This window comes from Ipomoea nil, unplaced genomic scaffold (assembly GCF_001879475.1).
Source record: "Ipomoea nil cultivar Tokyo-kokei standard unplaced genomic scaffold, Asagao_1.1 scaffold1043, whole genome shotgun sequence".
Classification (NCBI taxonomy): domain Eukaryota; kingdom Viridiplantae; phylum Streptophyta; class Magnoliopsida; order Solanales; family Convolvulaceae; genus Ipomoea; species Ipomoea nil.
The window spans coordinates 6,207,312-6,230,777 of record NW_017617471.1 but is presented as its reverse complement, the minus strand read 5'-3'; the positions used below and the strand labels follow the sequence as shown (position 1 = coordinate 6,230,777).

The 23,466-nt window shown below is 34.7% G+C and overlaps 2 protein-coding genes across 2 annotated transcripts; both read left to right on the top strand.

Annotated features, from left to right (window-relative positions):
• Window positions 1-11,903: 11,903 nt before the first annotated feature.
• LOC109181198 (B3 domain-containing protein At2g33720-like) lies at window positions 11,904-14,066 on the top strand. Its single transcript, XM_019330948.1, has 3 exons — window positions 11,904-11,931; window positions 13,415-13,494; window positions 13,556-14,066. Exon 3 carries the CDS (start codon window positions 13,575-13,577, stop codon window positions 14,064-14,066), a length of 492 nt encoding a protein of 163 aa, XP_019186493.1. The 5' UTR covers window positions 11,904-11,931; window positions 13,415-13,494; window positions 13,556-13,574.
• Window positions 14,067-20,109: 6,043 nt separating this feature from the next.
• On the top strand, window positions 20,110-20,879 carry LOC109181197 (putative B3 domain-containing protein At1g78640). Its single transcript, XM_019330947.1, has 2 exons — window positions 20,110-20,174; window positions 20,484-20,879. The coding sequence occupies exons 1-2, from the start codon at window positions 20,160-20,162 to the stop codon at window positions 20,877-20,879; spliced, it is 411 nt and encodes a 136-aa protein (XP_019186492.1). The 5' UTR covers window positions 20,110-20,159.
• Window positions 20,880-23,466: the final 2,587 nt, after the last annotated feature.

Sequence of the window (23,466 nt, the reverse complement as noted above, 5' to 3'; positions counted from 1 at the left end):
CATCACTCTGTCCGAGACTGCCTACCGATCGCGTCTCACACTCTAGGCTCTCAGCAACAGCAATTTTCACTCTCCATTGTCTACCGAGACTGCCTACCGACTAAGGGTGTACTCTTGTTTCCATACTTCGGTAAGCTTCGCATCCTCTTTACTCTTTAGTCATTAAAAAAATCTTTAATCTCTCAGATTGTTTTGGGTCTACATGAACGATTCTTGGGTGATTTGTTGTGATATAAGATTTTCTTTGGTCTACATAACCATTCTTTATTTTTTTGGGTAATTTGAGGAAAGGTAACCTTTATCTGTTTATTATTATTATTTGCAATATTTGAAGAGTTTGAACATTGAATTTTTTTTGGTAATATTTAGTTTGGGTGATTTGTTGTGATATAAGATTTTCTTTGGTCTACATAACCATTCTTTTTTTTTTTTTTTTTTTTGGGTAATTTGAGGAAAGGTAACCTTTTTACTGCACTTACTAATTAATATACATACACATATATATTTCAAATATTGTTTACTGTTTTACTGAAATATTTAAAAAACCCAAAAAGAGTCTCAAGAGCCCAAGCCAACAAACATAGTTTTTTTTTTTTTTTTTTTTTTTTTTTATGCAAATAGTTTTGAGTGGAAATTTGTAGCTCTAAGTGATATCATCCCCACTAAGAGTAATTTGATTATAAAGAGAGTAGATGTGGACCCGATGTGTGTCATGTGTGGGATTGCTCATGAAAATATTTTGCATTCATTAGTATCGTGTGATTATGCAAGATCCATTTGGAGCCAATCTAGCCTCCCACTCTCTTAACATTGTGACAAATATTTTCCATGAATGATTTAGTGCACTCTTAAATGTTCTAGACACTAATGGAATATTGTATGCAGCTTCTATTTTATATCATATATGGAGAGCAAGAAACAGAGCTGTTTGAGATGTCTGTCTACCGTTGCCAAAGAAGGTGCTTGTGACAGCTTTGACCACTATGCAAGCGTGGAACACGCTCCATCACCGAATGCCCACATCAGCCGCAAGGGACCACCACACGGCTGATGGAGCCGGTCACGCCGCACAGCAGGTTGGCCTCCAGCCGGTGGTCTCTGTTGTGGCCGAAAGCATGCATCAATCGCCGCTGCCACGATCCGGCCACCCCGTGGGAACACCAAGACCCAGGAGATGCTTCATGGATGCAAGCTATCACCAGGATACCAGCTCAGCAGCGGTGGGGGCGGTACTACTAGATTCCGACAATCACTACGTTTCGGCTTTCAGCGCCCCACTACTAAATTGTTTTTCCCCACTCATGACTGAAGCATACACATGTAAAAAGGTTTTATCATGGTTAAGAGGACGTGACGAATATTCAATACGGCTACATACTGACTGTTAGACACTACAACGCTACCTATGCGCACCGAATACCTCGTCCAGGTCATATGTTGGATATGCTATCCATAGTTGCAGGAATTTTATGTCTACTTTAAGTTACAGTTATGTACTGGGACGATGTCCCACCAGACTCTATTTCAGTTTATCTATAAATACAATCACATTGGTTGACCTTAAAAAAAAATTTATTTAAACAAGGAGTTGGAATAGTGAATGTCAAAAAGGTCATGGCTGCCTTTAACGGCTACTACTGCGAATTGAAGCCCTAATCCCACCGGCATTAGGTTTCCGTTTTACCGCTATAAGTATACGACATTATTGCCTAATTCTAAGTTTCTAACCCACAAACATCTCCACTTTCAGCGTCGTTCCTATGTTCTATAAACGGCTACCACTACACAGCCCTCTTCTCTGTTCAGTTTCTTCCCCATTAACGAACATGGCGGCGGATAAGTCTGTTTCCACCGCCCTCAGCCTCTCTCTACACCCATCGCCGGGAATTTCTCATTCCCAGGCAAGGAAGGCGGGTGTTGATCTCTCTCCCTCTGTTTGGGGTTTCAACGCCATAAAACCCGATCAAGAACCGCCGCTTCCTTCCCTACCCAATCTTCAAGGTTTCACCTTTACGCCCTTGTCTTCATCAACGCTCTCAAAACCCTCTTCTCCCCTGGCTCTCATTCCGGTTTCTGCAATAGTTGAAGATTTCTTGGGCGGCAAGAATGACCAAGATTTCGATATTACACCCTCAATGCAACGAAAAAGACAGGAAATTTCTGATCCCAGACCCCACAAGACACAAAATCATTCACATTTACCAAAAACATCAGATGTGGAAGGCGATGGGCACTGGATAAAGAAGCGGCTAAGTTTGAGCGACGTGAACGATTCATCAAGGTTGTTGTTGGGTAAAGAAGATGTGAGGAAAAACATTCTGGCATTGATGGATGAGGAGAGGTGTGCAGCTTGTCAGAGCAGGGAAGGGTTGAGAGTTAAAATCTGGGATTTGGACACTCTTTCTGAGCATGAGCTTAGCCTGAAGCAATGGAAGACTGGCAGCTTTCTGATCACCAGTAACTGGTCTATGGAGTTTGTGAAGAGAAGGAATTTGCAGGAGGGTGACTACATTGGGCTGCGCTGGGACGTTGAAAATCTAGGGTTCTTCTTCCACAAATTCAATGCTCAATCTTAGATAGATGTTTCTCTGATTAGCTAACTGAAATTTTGGTAGCGGCTAGGCCGGATTCTCTGTGCTTCAGGGATTATTATTGTACTGCTTCCACTTTCTACTACTCTTGTATGACTTAGATTACTAAACATTGACTTCCTCAAAAATAAATAAATAAATAAACATTGACTTTAAAGATTTGTTTTGAATGAGATAGATGGTTTTAATCTCGAGTCCCCAGAACTCTTTTATCAAGAATCGCACAAGAAGTCATTCTTTCAAAATTTCACCTCTATAACCAGTTGAGCTGCTTATGCGAGTATAAAATCTTTTAAGTATTTTGTTAATTAAGTACTCCGTATTAAACACTAAATGAATTATCTAATTGTATTTACCCTTAAGTATTCCTTTATTAAAAAAAAAAGTATTTACCTTAAGTACTCCGTATTAAATACTAATGGCATGTTTGGTTCATGGAATAGGTCAGGAATGGAATAACATTCCTTGGAATAGACCTATTCCATCGTTTGGTTGGATCATTTTGTCATGGGAATAGCATGCCTAGGAATGAGCTATTACCTTCGCAAGGGGAATAGCCATTCCTAGGGGGGGGCCTTGGTATTAGCTATTCCCATGCCCTTGGGAATAGCTTTTATATCACAAATACCAAAAATACCCTTTGCACATTATATAATATTTATATTTATTTAATAAATATAGTGTATTATATAAATGTATATATTTAATTAATTATAATTTTTATCTATCAATCTATCATCTATCAATATATATATATATATATATATATATATATATATATATATATATATATATATATATATATATATATATATAAATAAAAAAAATAACTGTATAAGACTCCTTAATTATGGAGCCTTGGCTCCTAAATTAAGTAGTCTGCTCATCTGCATGCTTAGCGGATGGGCATTGCAAGCTTGCCTAGTGGATGAGCATTTTAATTGAAATTATGGAGCCTTGAAGCTCCTTTTATAGGAGCCTCAAGGCTCCATTCCTTACTTCTCCAACCGATGTGGGATAAGTGAGAAAATAAATATAAAAATAAATATGTATTTGTATAATAATAATAATAATAATAATAATAATAATAATAATAATAATAATAATAATAATAATAATAATAATAATAATAATAATAATAATAATTATTATTATTATTATTATTATTATTATTATTATTATTATTATTATTATTATTATTATTATTATCTCTCTCACTCACACACACATGCATACACATTTATATAAATACAAATATAAATATAAATACATAAATATATAAATAAATAAATAAATAAATAAATAAATATATATATATATATATATATATATATATATATATATATATATATATATATATATATATATATATATATATATATATAGGGTAGAGTTCCAGTGAGAACATGTGCTTAGGTGAGAACGTGAGAACACATCATATGCATCCATCTAATATTTTTTAATGGTCTAGATTATATTAAGTGTGTGCGAACGCGCATTAAATGTGTGCAAACGCAATTTAGTGTGTTTGCACACATTTAATGCGCGTTTGCACACACTTAATCTAATCTAGACCATTAAAAAATATTAGATGGATGCACATGATGTGTTCTCACGTTCTCACCTAAGCACATGTTCTCATATGATCCTAACTCATATATATATTTACAATCAAATAGGAACTCTCTCTTAGGTAAGAACATAAGAACTAATCCTAGCCATATATTTAAGTTAATCAATGTATTAGATTAAAACCTATTTTTATGATATTTTAGGTATGATTTTTATTTATTTTAAGTAATTGGGGATATTTAGGGTATTTTAGTCTGAGAACTGTAGATTGCATTCCAATTTATTCGCCGATTTCCACATCTTTTTCTCCATTACGCCTTTTCGTCTAGCCTCTTCCTTCCCCACTTTGCATCTGCTCCAAGATCCAGGAAGGACAATGGCTTCGCTATCCAAGAGGCATTCGCCGTGGTGTGTTTGCTGTCTCAGGTCTTCGAAACTCCGAATGCAAGTCTATGATCCGTCGTACTGTTTGTCTTGTTAGCTCTCAACCCAAGTTGCCTTTTTTCATTTTTTTTTTTATGTGAGTCTTTAATTAGATCTCATGCATTAACATATGATATGGTCCCATGGCTACAATTTTATGATTCGTCGTACTGTATTTCTTATTTTAATTTGACATGTACTGTGTTTAATTATCAGCAGATTACTGGTAAAAATGATGATGTTTTTCATCAACCCTAATCGGATTTCATGGCTTTTTGCTTGCTGTTGTGGTGTGTTATAATATCTGCTGTGTGCATATATTCAATGTGGGGTGTGCATATATTCTATGTTGATTATGTGCATAGGTTTGGATGCGTGTGCATTTTGGGTGGATGTTTAATTTTGTTTTCTGTACTAGTATATCTCATAATAAGATTTGTTTGTGCATGTATGCACATTTGTGTATGCATATATTCTGTGTGTTGGAGGGTTGAGGCTGTTAGATGTTAGTGTTTGGTATTATGCTTGCTGGGTGCATTGTAGTTGTATTGTGAGTGCATTTTAGGCTAACTGGTATTGAGTTGTGCAGTTAGACACATTTGTGGGTGCATATATTACCTTTTTTGTTGTGCTCTTTCGACAGATTTGGAGTGTTTCTAGTATGATCTGTTATGTGCATTGGAGTTAACTACATATATTCTTTGTGGTGATGGGTTGGGGTTGCAAGTTCAGAGTGTTGGCTAGACTACTTTGTTGTGTGCATTGTAGTTGTATTTGTATGTGCTTTTTAGATTGGCTAGTATTGGGGTGTGCAGTTGTTCACATTTGTGTGTGCATATAATCTCTATTTTGTTGTATTCTTTTTCTCTATTTTGGTGTGCATATATGCACATTTGTGTGTGCATATATTCTTTGTTTTCTTCTGTATTTTGTGTACTCATTTCACCCCCAACATTCTGTGCAGGTAAGGAGCCTCGGGTTGCATGAACACCAAGTAGAATTTCAAGTGAACGTTGTGGATGACAATCCACAAACAATAAAATAGTTCGAGGGAGAGAGAAGAGTGTAGTTTTTTTTTTTTTTTTTTTTTTTTAAATAAGAAAATTGTATAATCAACCATTTATTTTATCATTGTAATTGTTTATAAAACATATCTAACATTACCATATTATTTATGATGTACTATGTTAATTATTTGATGAATTTAGCAGATACAAACATGTTTACTGCTGTTCATAGGATGACACAGTATTTTTTTTTTTAGTGTAACCCAAGTATCTATTCTGAGACCAATGATTGATCATTAATGTTCATCACAAGTTTAGGGGGTATTGGAGCATGCACAATCGTATACGAGTACATGCACACATTTGCAAACCTAAGTGCACACAGTATTTCGTATATCAGTTTTCTTGAGGATCATGGCACAAACTCAGTAACCCAAGTGCACAAATAGTTCTATCTAAGTGCACACACAACACAATCCAAGTGCACACCAAAATGTTTAACATCCTTTCATACATAAACTAATTCTGCAAATTATGGCACACACAATGTAACCCAAGTGCACAATGTCAACCCAGGTGCACACCCTAATCTATCAACCCAAGTGTACACAATTCAACCCCAAGTGCACACCAGCTTGTTTTATGTCTTTTCATCCACACACCCTTTATTCATGGTATGGCACACACAGTTTAACACAAGTACACACCATAGTCTTTAACATCAATCTGGTTTTCGTGCATTCATTCTTTCAATATTTTTGCACATTATGGCACACACAACACAATCCAAGTGCACACCAAAATGTTTAATGTCTTTTCATACTCGAAGTAATTATGCAAATTATGTCACACACAATGTATCCCAAGTGCACACCAACTTGTTCCGCACAATATGACACACAAATTTTAACCCAAGTACACACCATAGTTTATAACATCAACCTAGTTTTCGAGAATTCATTTTGTCAGTATTATTGCACATTATAACACACACAATTTAACCAAAGTGCACACCAATTTGTTTAAAGTCTTTTCATACACACAAATTATGCACATTACGGCACACACAGTTTAACCCAAGTGCACATCCTGATCTATCACATTAACCTGGTGTCTGTGAATTCATTATGTCAGAATAATTGCATATTATGGCACACTAATTTAACCCAAAGGCACACCAATTTGTTTTAAGTCTTTTCACATCAATCCTCCCAAATGCACGGGAGAGTTGATCAAACTTAATTTGCTGCCTCATTATTACCCAAAACTAGGTAGAGGAAAACATATGTGAATTTACATGAATTTTAGTTTCGTACGTGGAAGTTGCCGTTAATAACAAGAAAGAAAGAAACTATTTTTTTCATCTTCTAGACGGGACTTACAGTAAAGATAGAGACCAGAAATGATGGGAATATTGATTCACAACTTCAAAAGAATCCTTCTTTTTTTTGCAACCTAAAATCATGGAAAGAATCACATTATAATATTTACTTTTATTTGGTTTCCATACAAAATTAAATCAATATCCTTTATTATTATTATTTTTTTAATCTGGACATTAAATTGAAATATTATCTTGACCATTGATTAGGAAAAATTGGTTGGCTTGGATTAGTTCTTATGTTCCTACCTAAAGAGGGGTTCTCACTTGAAGCCAACCCTATATATATATATATATATATATATATATATATATATATATATATATATATATATATATATATATATATAGGCGGGTTCAGGTGCGGCAGTGTCTTACGGTGCGGTTATTTCTTACGGTGCGGCAACACCAATAGTTCACCAAATATGCACCATCAACGTTAGGAAATACACCACACAAAACAGAGTAAACAGAGCCCTGCATCACCAAACACACACCATTAGGTGTGAGTAAAAACACCATACACTGTTCGGAAATACACCATTGGGGGTGGTGAGTTATATGGTGTATTTTTTGAGTCTGTGGTGTATTTTGTGATGTTTTATTACATTTCATTGGGGTGTGTTTTTATTACACTGTTGGTGCATATTGTTAACATTGTTGGTGTATTCTGGAATTTGACCGCACCGTCGCACCGTAAGACCCCGCCGCATATGAGAGCTCTTCTATATATATATATATATATATATATATATATATATATATATATATATATATATATATAACATTCAGTATATAATAATCATATTCATTATTATTATTATTATTATTATTATTATTATTATTATTATTATTATTATTATTATTATTATTATTATGTATAAGGGTATTTATGTCTTTAAAACCTATTCCATTTCTATTCCTTTAACCAACCAAACACTGGAATACAATTACTAAAGTCTATTCCTTCAGCCAACCAAACAACATAATACAATTCATATTCTATTCCTTACCTATTCCATTCCATGTGGAATAGCATTCCTATTCCCTCCAAATTCATTCCGTGAACCAAACGTGCTGTAAATGAATTATCTAATTGTATTTACCTTAATACATTACTTGCCAAACTAATTTACTTAATTAAATACTATATTAAACCAAATATATTATTTTACATATTTACCTAGACAAACATATCTTTATTTGAAATACATGCATATAGATTTAAAATATAAATGTAATAAAAATAGTAATTAAATCTTCTCAATCTACAATTTCTGTTGGACCGAGATGTGGGTCCAACTTTGTGGACAAAGAATGGTTGAGGATTTTATTAAAAGAATGAAAAACCAAAATTATGGTTTTGTTAATTAAGTTTGTAAAGATTCCGATCCAGCATTCTGATCTCTATTTGGCTGTAATAGATTGAATTGAAGTTTTTTTTTTGAAAAGAGCCTGTGCGGCATTTATTCGAAATATGCTGAAATAGAGTCTGGCGGGTCTAAGTCCGCGTACATACTAGATAGGTGATTAGTTGCAGAAGAAGCTAATGTATGCGCTAAATAATTGTCTAGTCTAGGAACATAATGAATTAAGCAGTAATCAAAAGATGCCATACTAGTTTTGCAACTATCAATGGCATAGCCTAAATAAGAGCGCAATGAGTGTGTTGTAGACGAAAGATATTGTTGGAGCACCAAACAATCTGTGTAGAGGTCTATATCTGTTTCTTCTCGGTGTCTGAGCCATGACAAAGCTTCTTTGCATGCGAAAGCCTCCGCCATTAAGGGCGAAAAACAGTGTATGATAGGGGTGGTCATCGCCGACACATAGCATCCTCGTGAATCCAATATAATAGCCCCCATTGCTGCCTTGTTTGTTGTTGGATCGTACGTCGCATCGAAATAACATTGATTCCTCCCGTTCTGCGTAGTATTGTGTTGGACGGTTGCTGAAAATTCCCGTGATAATGGCAGTGTTTCGGCCTCCCCTTCTCCCATAATTGCTGCGCCTTCCCTCGGGCAGTAGACTGCCGCAACTGGCGGTAAAATAGCAGCCGGCATCGTGGTGATGGCTTGCGGACTTCTTCGAGCGGGATGTGCCTCTTTCCATGCATTGACGGATGACAATGCCATTGCTATCACGTTTTGCGGCCTGGGCAACTTTGCTTCCCATACAGCTCCATTTCTCGTTCGCCATATGAAATACAAGAGAGCCACTGCATAAATAATCCCATCATCATCTAAAATATTCAACAAATCATTAAACCAATCACTGAAAATATTTGTGGCCCTATTGGGGATTGGAAGGTTGGATCGTGCCCAAATGTTCATCGTATAACCACAAGTGATCAAAGAATGCACAAGATTCTCATGCCCAACTCCACACATTGCACAAGTTGGATCAATATCAACTCTCTTTATAAGTAAATTCTCCGTAGTAGGCAAAATATCATTTAGAGCTCTCCACAAGAATGTTTTCCATTTTGGGGGGGCTTTGAGGCTCCATAATTTTTTCCACTTATGAAAGTTACCCTCCGGTTGAGAGTAGTTCCCTCTTACCACCTTGTATCCTTCTTTAACTGAATATTCCCCTTTTGGGTCGCCATACCAGTACCACATATCCTCATACTCAAGAGACACAGGTATTTTTAATATTTTCTCCACATCTTGGGCTATGAAAATATCCGCTAAAATTTCATGGTCCCAGGTTCCAGTCTGCTGGTCTATCAGTCCCTCCACTTTTGCCTGAGCCAACTGAGGCGGGTTTTCTATTAAAATTCTTGGCTGGTTGTCATCATGTATCCACGGGTGGTCCCAAATCAAAGTTGATTTGCCATTCCCAATTCTGCGTCTTACTCCCCCACAAATTAACCCCTTAGCCGCCAAAATACTCCGCCAGCAGAAACTTGGATTATTTCCCAAGGCTGCTTCATAGAAGGAACTAGTAGGGTAATATCTAGCTTTATACACTCTTGAGACCAGTGATTGTGGTTGTGTCAGGAAGCGTCATGCCTGCTTACCTAACATTGCAAGGTTAAAGGCTCTCAATTCCTTAAACCCAAGTCCTCTAAATGTCTTTGGGATGCACATTTTATCCCAGGCCTTCCAATGGATGCCTTGTTCATTTCCTGACCTCCATCAGAACCGATTCATAGCTCTCTCAATGGCTGTACATAAATTCATAGGCAACAGAAATACGCTCATTGCAAAAGTGGGCATAGCTTGAGCCACACTTTTTTGTAGAACTTCCTTCCCCGCCTGTGATAAAAGCTTTTTGTTCCACGAGCCAATTCTCTGCTTTATCTTATCCTCAATATATGAGAAAGCCTGTCTTCTATTCCTGCCCACAAAAGATGGAAGTCCCAAATATTTTCCAAAATTCTGGGCCTGTACAACTCCCAATATATCAGCAATCTCTTCCCAAGCCTGTCTTCCGCCTGTGATTGAATTGAAGTTATTTAAGTGATTTATATGTATAATAATAAGGATCGGAGTAATACTGAATTTCAAAGAGGATACTACTATACGGCCATATGGATTCCGGTTTAGGGCTATAAGTTGAGGGACGTTATACTACAATACTAACTATAACGTGTTCAAAATTAAGTTTTTGTCTAACATAATTAGTTGGATTAATTGATCAATGATCTAATAAATCAAATTAATTCTTGATCCAATCTAGCAAATGCCCATCCAAATCATTCATTTTTCTTTTTTAATAAAGTCACTAATTGTATATTTTTATTATCGGTAAAATAGAACTAATATTATACAATGTCGGGTGCAATTATACAAAACATATGAAGATTTGTATTTGTATGCATGAATTATAAAATATGTAGTAAATAAACTTAATTATAATCACTATTATTATTACAAACAAACTTCAATTATCTATTTACTCATAACCATCTACCAATTCATATACATCTATCATCACCTACATACTCTATCACCACCTATATCTACAAATTAGCATCACCACATTATTCATATGATCTACATATTCACCACTATGACTACATATAATATTTTATATTTTTACTCTACCATGTTATTAGAAATGATAATAGGTAGGTACTTTTCTGTTTGACCATTTTTAAAATTGAATCAGAATACATTTAGAACTACTCAAACATAAATAAATATTACTCATACATATATTCCAAACCTGTTGACACTACCCATATAATACTCAAAATAACCCTTAAACCTATTTAAATCACATGCATACTCGTACACACACAATAATCAAGTATTGGGCACTATTATACTTTTGTGAATATTTTATATTGCATCATTGCATGGCCGGCTTAAAATTGTGCAATATATAAATATATGTTAATTGCTCAAATGAAACACCTACACTAAGTTATAACTTCACATCTTGATATTAAAACTTGAGCATGCAATCTTATAAAAACTTGTGAATGAACTATAATTTTGATGGAACAACACACCTTCATCTTCATCTAAGTGAAAAATAAAAATCATGGAAATGAAAAAGAAAGTGTAAAATAAACACACAATTAGTGCTTGATCATCGTATGGAAATGAAATGACCGTTACACTGTTGAATAAATATTTTGTTAATTAAGTATTAAATACTAAATGAATTTAATTACCTAATTATATGTACTTTAATACATTAATTACTCACCAAACTAATTTACTTAATTAAATACTATATTAAACCAACTATATTTTACTTATTTACCTAGACAAAGATATCTTTATTATAAATACATGCATATATATTTAAAATATAAATGTAATAAACCTAGTAATTAAATTTTTTTAATCTACAAATCGTGTTGGATCGAGATGTGGGCCTGATTTTGAGGATTTTATTAAAAGAATGAAAAAACCAAAATTGTGGTTTTGTTTGTAAAGATTCTGATCTCTATTTGGCTGTAGAAGATTGAAGTTATTTAAGTGATTTATTTGTATAAATAGTGAACTTTTAATTACAAATTGTCACCGCGTTACTTTATGTGTTTGATGTTTGAACTTCAGATGCAGATTGTCCTAAATTCTCAGAACGCTTTCTCAAGGTTCACAGACAAAAAAAAAAAAAAAAAAGGTATTATTAATTTCCCGGACAACTGCTTTGGAATCATTCTCCACCAAGAGTCTCATGTATCCCTTCTCCTAATTATCAACAGTGAAACTACTAATAACAAAGTTCATTTCTAACAAGGCTCCTTAGCTTGTTGTAGCTTCACCCAGCTACCGGAGAGTACTACCATTAACATTGAGCTTAACAAAGTTCGGAGATGGAGATTTCCACCCAACAAGAAGTTCATACTGTAAATGAAATGTCCATTACACTGTTAAATAAATATTTTGTCTAAATGAATTTACCAAATTGTATTTACCTAAAAAAATACATTAATTACTCACCAAACTAATTTACTTAATTAAATTTAAATACTATACTTAAACCAAATATATTTTTACACAAAGATATCTTTATTAGAAATACATGCATATAGATATAGATTTAAAATAGAAAACCCAGTTGCGGATTGCTTCTCTGGTGAGAAGGCAACATGAGAATGCTATTTCACCGGAAAAGGCAACCCAGTTGCCTTCTCCATTGAGAAGGCGACAGATCGCCTTCTTCGGTGAGAAGGCATCCCCTTGCCTTCTCACCGTTTTTATATAATTATTTAATTTAAATTTATTAAAATAAAATTAAAAAATTAAAATTTGATAACGGCCACGTCAGCATGTTAACAGGTCAACAAGTCATTTTAGGTTGAATTTTATTATTTTGCATTGTTCCAGAATTTAATTGTAGTGTTTCTGAGTTCGATGGTTCAATTATAGTTTGATGTGTAGTTCAATGGTATATTTGACCCTGATTCCTTTAAAATATGAATGTAATAAAAATAGTAATTAAATCATTTTAATCTACAATTTCTGTTGAACTGAGATGTGGGTCCGCCTTTGTGAACAATGAATGATTGAGGATTTTATTAAAAGAATGAGAAACCAAAATTATGGTTTTGTTTGTAAAGATTCCGATCCATAGCATTCTGATCTCTATATGGCTGTAGAAGATTGAAATTATATTCAAGTGATTTATTTGTATAGTAAGGAGTAGTGCTGAATTTCAAAGAGGATACTATTATACGGCAATCGTTATATTGTGGAACCTAATCCTATTCGATGTTGTACGTTTTGAATTTTAACTTTGAAAGTGATCATTTGTTGTTCAGTTCAAGTTAAGTGTTTTTTTAATTGTAATAAAACATGTGTATATGTCTTGTGTTATGTATTTCTGTGTCTCAATTATGTACCTTATGAATTCTGTACCTGAATGGTCACTATATCCCTACCGCCATCTTTTGATCCAGGTTTTATATAAATGGTCACTATACATACGGCCAATATATCCCTACCGCCATATGGATTTCGTTTTAGGGCTATAAGTATTGGGAGGTTGTCTGGTCTGCTTCTCACTCAGCTCAGAAACATCATATCCATCTCCCTCTAATTTCAGTTGTTTATGCAGCTAGCTAGCGCTTTGAATTTCTTTCTTTCCATTAACCAGAAGAGTGCAGTGGAGAATTGAACCAACCTGTGTGTCTTTATGGCCCAGCCGGATAATCGTCAAGGATTAATCCCCTTTACGCTCTTATCATCGTCATCTTCATCTTCATCGTCAACACTTTCAAGGCCCTCCGCTGTTCTTGATCTCTTTCCGGTTTCTGCAAGAATGGAAGAAGGCGATGATGGGCACTGGATAACGAAGCGGCTAAGTTTAAGCGACGTGAACACTTCATCAAGGCTGTTGTTGTCTAAAAGAGATATGCAGGAAAGTGTTTTGCCATTGATGGATGATGAGAGGTATGCAGCTTGTCAGAGCAAGGAAGGTTTGAGAGTCAAAATGTGGGATTTGGACGCTGATTCTGAACATGAGCTTAGCCTGAAGAAATGGAAGAGTGGCAGCTTTGTGCTCACCAGCAACTGGTCTATGGAGTTTGTGAGGCGAAGGAATTTGCAGGAGGGTGACTGGATTCGGCTGCGCTGGGACACTGAAAATCTACGCTTCATATTCCAAAAATTAAATGTCCAATCTTAATTATTACTTTCTCTGGTAGGGATTCTGTGTGCTTCAATTCAGGCCGGGATTATTATATTATTATTCTCATCTTCTGCTTTCACTTTCTGCTCAGTGTTGTATGTATGACTTATTACTAAATATTATTGAATTTTTCCTAAAATAAAAAAAACATTTGATTTGTTTAATTTGCATGTGATGCATGCATGGTTATATATGTTGGTTTTAGGACTTTTGGATAGCCCACGGAGGTCCAACACAACCGTTGGTTGGTAGATTCACCGGTAAAATAAAATACTAAAATAGATAACTAAGTATGAAAATAAGTAGCCGAGAATTTCACTATATTTGCTTATAATTTCTAGATCTTTCCCGTGGCTTTTTCAACTCAAAGCCTAGTCCCTACATTCTCAAAAGGGACCTATTTATAGGTGGCTACCCTTTGCTAATTTGAATACAAGTTTAAATGTGTAATAATGAGGGATATCAAAGCTAAAGGCCGTTGGGTCGTCGCTACTGGGTTCTCCAACGGCTGGATTGACCCACATTAACGGCGGGCTTTAAATGGCAACGGTCATCTACTAGGCCGACTCTTGGGATTCGGCTCCCCACTCGTCCGAGCTCCCTACAAGCTAGGTCTGCCCAGGACCTACATCGTAGATTTCTTTATCTTTTTTGGGCTATTGTGGCAAGCCCATTTTCCTGGTCCGCTCTTCTTTGTTGGGCCTCAAACTCATTGGGTCCATATCCCATCAATATATACTAAGTAAATTGCCCTTAGGATGCACAGATAATTTTTTATTATTATACGTTTAGATTAGGAAATTTCAATTTTGGTCATATGACTATAGGGGTCTTGTTAATTTTAGTACTTCACTTTTAAAAGTGTCAATTTAGTACTTTAACTATGCAATTTTTGTCAATTTTGGTCACTCCGGCCAAATTGCCGGTCAAATTTCGCCAGAAAATTTTAATTGTTAAAATAATGAGGGTATTTTGATCATTTCACGTCTCTTTTCTTCTTCCCAGGCGAGTCCATCCCTTCCACTCCCGTTTCCGGAGAATGCAATGAACTAAGATGATGGGGAAAGGAAGCTTGCTGATATTAAAGATAGGGAGGGAGAAAGAACGCCGGAAACGGGAGAGAAAGAGATGGACTCGCTGGAGAAGAAGAAAAGAGGCGTGAAACGATCAAAATATCCTCATTATTTTAACTATTAAAAATTTTCTGGCGAAATTTGGCCGGAGTGACTAAAATTGACAAAAAGAGGAAATTACACTTTTGGTCCTGTGACTATACATAGTTAAGGTATTAAATTGACACTTTGAAAAGTCAAGAATTGAAATTAACAAGACCCTATAGTCATATGACCAAAATTGAAATTAAAGATGAAATTATAAACAATACTAATATTTGAAACTTTAAGTTTATTTGATTGTAAGATTAATTCTAATTATACTAATATATGTGTAAATACGGAGTATTAGCTTAATTATCATAATAATTATTAGTCAATTAGAGTTATATGTGTGCAATTAATTTCTTAATTACTATAATAAGTAATTGGTAATTATACTAATAATGTGCAATTATACTTTTATACCTTTAGAAATACATGCATACAGATTTAAAATGTAAATGTAATAAAAATAGTAATTAAAACTTCTCAATCTACAATTTCTTATCTGTTAGGCCGGGATGTGGGTCCGAAGGAATTTGCATAAGGGTGATGGCAAATTATGTTATGTGCACGTGCCCACCTTGCAAAGTTGGTACGGTTCTATATCTATAATTTATATACTGTAGATTCATAATTTCTATGCTATAGATCCATAATTTCTATACTGTAGATTCATAAAATTTATACTTTTTAGATTCCAATTGTTGAACTCTGTTTTCACAAATCAGAGAACTATATGTTCATAATTTGATAACTATACAGTTTATAAATTATGAATCTACTGTATTTAAATTATGAATCTAAAATATACATTTTATGAACTTACAGTATAGAAATTATAAATCTATAATATAAAAATTATAAATATAGATGGTGCCCACCTTGTGCTCACATGCCACAGCATTACGTTCCAAGGGTGATTGCATTCGGCTGCGCTGGGAGCCTGGGACACTGAAATCCGACGCTTCTTATTCAAATAATTCAATGTCCAATCTTAATTGACTTTGTCCTAAAATAAATAAATAAATAAATAAACATTTCATTTGTTTTGCATGTGATGCATGCATGGTTATATGTATACGTTGTTTCAGTTGGTTGCAGTTACAGTTACTAACCAAAACATGCATTATATTCCGTTATCTTTGAAATTTTAATTTTGGAAACTATTAGATACACCTATTTAATTGTCTTTATCAACTTTTAACAATTAAGCAATTAGTCCGTAATGGAGATGGGGCCATTAAAAAAATCTATTGATGAGATCAATTGGTGAATTAAAAACGTGCATGTACATATAAAAATATGTGCATATTAAACATGTTCCTATTGATGCACATATCAAAATGTTTCATATGCACATGTGAGTTTTTAATTCTCCCAATTAATCTTGTCAATAGATATATTTTTTTAATGCACCATATTGGTTCTTATGGACTCATGGGGAGGTTGGTTGTCATAAGAAAACACACACACACTAGAGATCAAATGCGAAGGAGTTCTCAATAAAAAAAAAATGGGATGAATCTCAACCATTGATCTAGCTAAAATAAACAGTTCAGAATGAAGAAATTTAAAAAAAAAAAAAAAAAAAAAAAAAAAAAAAAAAAAAACGGTGACATTGTTATAATTTTGCATAAATTTATAGTTTGAGGTGCATCACTTTCTAGTTTAAAGTACATCAGTTTAACTCTTAATGTGCACAACTTGCAAACTATAGCTAACCGACTATACCAAAAGGCCAATAAAGAAATTACTTTTTAGTCTTTAAATTTGACGGTTTAATTTAGTGATAAAACATTTAAGTGAGGATCAACTTAAATAAGAATTTTACTACATAGTTAGAGAGATTATTCTGAGAATTAAATGATTAATAATAATATATTAATAACCGGTAAGAAAATCGGAAGTGTATAACATCATGCCTTGGTTCAGGATGTTTTTTTCTAAAAATAAAAAAAAAGTAAAGAAAATATAATTTTGTTAAGTCTACCTCTAATTGATATAAGAAGTTTGGCGTTCAGTAAAAGAAATTTTTTTGAAAGGAAAAACATAACTTTTATTAAATCAAACTTTTAATACAACTCGAAATAGAAGTAATCCAAACAGAAGGACCAATAAAAAAAATTTAAATGATTTATTTGTATAATAATAAATTTTAGATTATTTCAAAAGGCCTTAAACAACCGTTGACAGCTGCTAATACGCTGCGCAACCCTAATCCCACCGGACTTATAATTACGTTTTACGGCTCTATAAGTTGGCGTTTAATTTCCTCTTTCTCATCACTCACAAACATCTTCTAATCTGCACTTTGATTTGTTATTAACGAACAGAGCGTAATGGAGAACCAGTCTTCTTCAACAACCATTATGGCGGAGGATCACTCTGTTTCCACCCTTCTCAGTTTATCACTACACCCAACTCCGGGAATTTCTCGTCCCCGTGAAGAAAAACCGGTTGCTGATCTCTGTCCATCTGTTTGGTCTTTCAACCCCATAAAAGACGATCAAGAACTGCCGATTTCTGACATACCCAATCTCCAATCGCCATCAACACTTTCAAACCCATCCTTTTCCGCCCCAATATCTGAAGATTTCTACACGAAACGAAAAAGACAGGAAGTTGATGAACCCAAACCCAATAAGACAGAAGAATATTGTTCACATTCAACAATAACATTATCAGACGAGGGAGTGGCCAAGAAACAGAGGGTGGAAAACCCTCCAACAGAACTACGGCGGCCGGAAGGCGATGATGGGCACTGGATAAAGAAGCGGCTAAGTATAAGTGACGTCAACAATTCATCAAGGCTGTTGTTGGCTAAAGACGATGTGAAGAAATACGTTCTGCCATTGATGGATGAGGAGAGGTGCGCAGCTTGTCAAAGCAGGGAAGGATTGAGAGTCAAAATCTGGGATTTGGACACTTTTTCTGAGCATGAGCTTAGCCTGAAGCAATGGAAGACTGGCAGCTTTTTGCTCACCAGCAACTGGTGTATGGAGTTTGTGAAGAGAAGGAATTTGCAGGAGGGTGACTGCATTGGGTTGCTGTGGGACACTCAACATCTAGGTTTCTTCTTCCGCAAGTTCAATACCCAGTCTTATATGTTATTGTGCAGTGATTAACTAATTGAAATTTTGGTAGGATTGTCTGTGCTTTAGGGCTTGTTGTACTAATAGTACTTTAGGATTCACTCTGATGTACAATGTACTATTCCACTGTCGCTCCAAGAGGTACTTTCTAAGAGTCATAATTATGCGGCTTAACACAAGTTATTTGGCATAATATTGATTTTATCATTTACAAATGAATATAATGTTTGTATATTGATTTTTTCATTTACAAACATTATATTTATTTTGCATGAGATGGTTATATTAGGGTTGGAAATAGGCAAAGATAGTATGTTTATGAGTTTAATTGTAAATTTTAAAAGTTTAAAAGTCTAATTGACTTTTTAATAAAAAGTTCATAGGTTTATTTGACTCTTTTCTGTTTATAATTTAATAAGCATATTTTTCATCCAAATTTCAAAGATTCAAAATACATATATCTATTTATTTATAAGTACAAGTGCAAAGTGGAATTACCTCTCCATGCCACTGCCCTTATACCTGCGTGGGTATAAAAATTTCTCCCATACCCACATCAATTACCCATATCATGCAAATATTTTACCACCCCTTGTGACGGGGATATTGATAACCTGTTACTCTGTTAGACATCGATAGAATTGTCATCCTTACTTTTGAACAAATTAAATTAATTCTTACCATAAAGAAACAAATCAAATTAAGTAAATATTATTATATTTTAATTATTACCACAAAGAAGAAAAGAGAGTTGTGCTGGATATCTTGTGACCTGTGACTATATTCGAATTTGACTGAGTTCTGCAGAAGAATTCATTTGCAATCATGGACTTTTATGATTTTCAAACCTTGATACATTCTGATCCGTAAAGAACCTATCTTTGATAAATATCTATAAGTGGAAACAAAAAAAAATATATAAAAAAATCAAAGAATAAAGATTTCACCCCACCAAGCAATAGCCTCTGCATCTCTGATATCTACCTAGCTACCTATCAACCTTGTAAACCAGTCTTTCTTTGCCTCCAATTTGGTCGATCTGTTTTGCCATGTTTCCATCTTTTTTAGTAAAACATCCTTAGGCAAAATCCCATTGACAACCTCCATCTTGTGTTCTTTTTCCTGTCTGGATATCACAGTGCCATGAAGAAAGAACAATTCTTTCATGGCAGTGTAAGTGTAAGTGTGTGTCTTACAACCTATGACTAAACCAAGACAAAACCCTATCGTTGTGCAGCAACCGCTAAGCTTGGCTTGATCTCAGACCGCTGCTTGCTAGCTTGACTCAGACGGTTGCACAACATAACGATTGGGAGATTTCCACCAAACAAGAAGTTCATACATACTGTAAATGAAATTACCATTATTATTGTATTTAATTACCTTAATACATTACTTACCAAACTAGTTTACTTAATTAAATACTATATTAGACCAAATATATTTTACGTATTTACATAGACAACTTAAAGATATCTTTATTAGATATACATGCATATAGATTTAAAAATGAATGTAATAAAAAAAATAGTAATAAAATCTTAATCTACAAATTCTGTTGGGTCAGGATGTGGGTCCGACTTTGTGGACAAAGAATGAAAAATCTGCAAAATTATGGTTTTGTTTGTAAAGATTCCGATCCATAGCATTCTAATCTCTATTTGGCTGTAGAAGATTGAAGTTATTTATTTGTATAATAAGGAATTTCAAAAGAGGATACTATCATATCCCTACCGCCATATGGATTCCGTTTTAGCAGCTATAAGTGGAGTGAGGTTGTCCGGTCAAACATCCATCTCCCTCTACTTTCACTTGTTTATGCAACTAACCTGTCTGTCTTAATGGCCCAGCCGGTTCTGCTCGATCTCAGGGCCGGATTTTAAATTTTTGTGGCCCTGTTCTGGTAAATAACTGAGGCCCTCTAAAATCATGATTTTTAAAACTAACATATACGAGTTTCGAACCTTTGACCTCTAAGTTAAAAGACAATAAATACATATTTCAACCATCTCTTCATAGAACCTTTTAAAATTAATTGTAAACTTTTATTTTTTATTTCTAAACTAGCTAGGTAAATATTAAATATTGGGCCTCTAAAATTTGGGGCCCCTCTAAAATTGGGGGCCCTGTGCGGTAGCCCAGCTTGCACAGCCTAAAATCCGGCCCTGCTCGATCTCTTTCCGATTCCTGCAAGAATGGAAGAAGGCGATGATGGGCACTGGATAACGAAGCGGCTAAGTTCAAGCGACGTGGACTCTTCATCAAGGCTGTTGTTGGCTAAAGAGGATGTGAAGAACTACGTTCTGCCATTCATGGATGAGGAGAGGCGTGCAGCTTGTGAGAGTAGGGAAGGGTTGAGAGTGAACGTGTGGGATTTGGACACTCGCTCTGAACATGAGCTTAGCCTGAAACAATGGAGGTCTGGCAGCTTTGTGCTCACCAGCTACTGGTCTAGGGAGTTTGTGAGGCGGAGGAATTTGCAGACGGGTGATTTCATTCGGCTGCGCTGGGACACTGAAAATCGACGCTTCTTATTCCGAAAATCCAATGTCCAACCTTAATTACTTTCTCTGCAGATCTGATTACCAGCTGCTTTCACTTTCTGCTTAGTGTTGTATGACTTATTACTAAATATTATTGACTTTGTTCTAAAATAAATAAACATTTCATTTGATTATTTTTGCATGTGATGCATGCATGCATGGTTATATATATACGTTGTTTCAGTTGGTTGCAGTTCGTTACAGTTACTAACCAAAACATGCATGCATTATATTCCGACATTAAATGCATCCTGCGAGCACATATAGTACAGTGTGCACCAACTCATTCCTCTCTCTCCCCTTCTTTTCTTGTTATGTAGCACACAAAAAAAACTCATCTTCCTATGACATACCCTCTCTACTCTCTCTTTCTTCTAACTTACCCATAGAGCCTGGAAAAATCCAATTTCAATTCTGTTATTGTTGGATATGCTCTAAAGCTGATGGTAGAAAGTAATCTACTGTAAATCATGTTGAAGTGATCTAAATAAAATTAGGACTTTCAAATTGATGGTCAAGTTAGTTTTGTTCTTGATTTGAAATCATGATACTCATTTAGTTTAAGGTGCGTCACTTTTTATTTTAAGGTGCTGCACCGACTTACAAACTCTAGTTGTATAAATTTCAAGTTTAAGGAGCTTTAGTTTCCAGCTTAAGGTACATAAGTTTGAAGCTTAAGGTTTATGAATTCGAAACTTAAAGTGCATCAATTCAGTACTTAAGGTGCATGCATCACTTCGAACCTTAAGTGCATCAGCTCAGTATTTAAGATGCATAATTTTGACACATAAATGTGCATCAGTTCGAGACTTAAAGGTTCATAAGTTCAAAGACTTAAGGTGCATTGTTTCGAGACTTAAGGTGCATCAGTTTAAAGATTAATGTGCATAAATTCGACACTTAAGGTCATCAATACAAGACACTTAAGATCATTTGCATCCTATGTGCTGTTAAAAAAAAAAAAAAAAAAAAAAAAAATCCTTCAATTTAAGTCGTTGATCTAATCTAGATAAATGGCTTAGATCTCACCCCATTTTTTATCTGGGAGACCCTTCACACGTGAATCAGCCCCTATATATATATATATATATATATATATATATATATATATATATATATATATATATATACACACACACACACACACACACACACTGATGTTGTTTTTGGTAGTGATCAAATTAGTAAAACATATTAGATATCGAGGATTTTGAGAGGTCATATTCACATCCAATTCACCGCAAATTATGCTGTGGAAACGTGTTCACCATGCTTTGTGAACACAGTCCCAAACGGCATCGTTTTACGAGAAAAAAATAAATTTAGTTAATGTGCTGTTAACGGTGTTTTGCATTCTATGTTCAGATTATGAATTTACATTTATTAAATTATGAATTTTCTGTTATGAGATTATGAATTTACAGTTATGTAATTATGAATTTTCCGTACATTCATAATCTCATAACAGAAAATTCATAATCTCATAACAGGAAATTCAAAATTTCATAACAGAAAATTCATATGCTCATAAAAAAACATTTATTAAATTATGAATTTTCTGTTATGAGATTATGAATTTACAATTACGTAATTATGGATTTTCTGTACATTCATAATCTCATAACAGAAAATTCATAATCTCATAAAAGAAAATTCATAATTTCATAACTGCACGTTCATCGATCCATGCCTGCACATTCATAATTTATGAGTATTGAAGAAACTTGCTCGAAGATGAAGTGAAACCGCAAAATGTGAATATAAAGAAGAAAAGTCGCGCTATTAATTAAAATAAAATATTAAAAAAAAATTAAAAAAAAAAAAAAGATTGGTGGAAGATAACGGTGCCCGTAGGTACCGTTACCGTTTGGGACCGTGTTCACCATGAATGGTGAACACGGTTCCATGGCATAACGATTGCCAATTCACTAGTGATGGATTTCCACTTCCATTATTTGGCCTATCAATACGTGTTTAGCCGTTGGTCCTCATCTCCTTTACTCCTTATGTCCTTAAGTTGGCTAAGTGGGGTGGGTGACTTCTTTCCAAGCAAAGTGGTTTCCTTCCGTGCCCTTGGGAAGCACCATTGGACCCGAGAAGGAAAGTACGAGTGTTAGGTCACCCTTGGTGCCTTAGTTTAATTTAGAGCCTTGGTCTTCTCTCATCAACCAGCTTTCTGGGTCTTCAGCGCCTAGCTTGAAGGACTTGGAGGTCCCCAAAGTTTCATGAAACCCTATCTAAACACCATGCATAACCTCAACGGGTAACCGGTAAGAAAATCGGAAGTGTATAACATCATGCCTTGGTTCAGGGTGTTTTTTTTTTTTTTTTTTTAAGTAAAGAAAATATAATTTTGTTAATTCTACCTCTAATATAATTGATATAAGACGTTTGGCGTGCAGTAATTAAATGATCTATTTGTATAATAAATTTACATTATTTCAAAAGGCCACGACACCCGTACACTGACAGCTGCTAATACACTGCGCAACCCGAATCCCACCGGAATTAGAATTACGTTTTACGGCTCTATAAGTTGGCGTTTAATTTCCTCTTTCTCATCACTCACAAACATCTTCTAATCTGCACTTTGATTTCTTATTAA

Coding starts and splice junctions, on each gene's coding strand:
- LOC109181198 (XM_019330948.1), top strand. CDS start 13,575: ATGGCCCAGCCGGATAATCGTCAAGGATTAATCCCCTTTACGCTCTTA.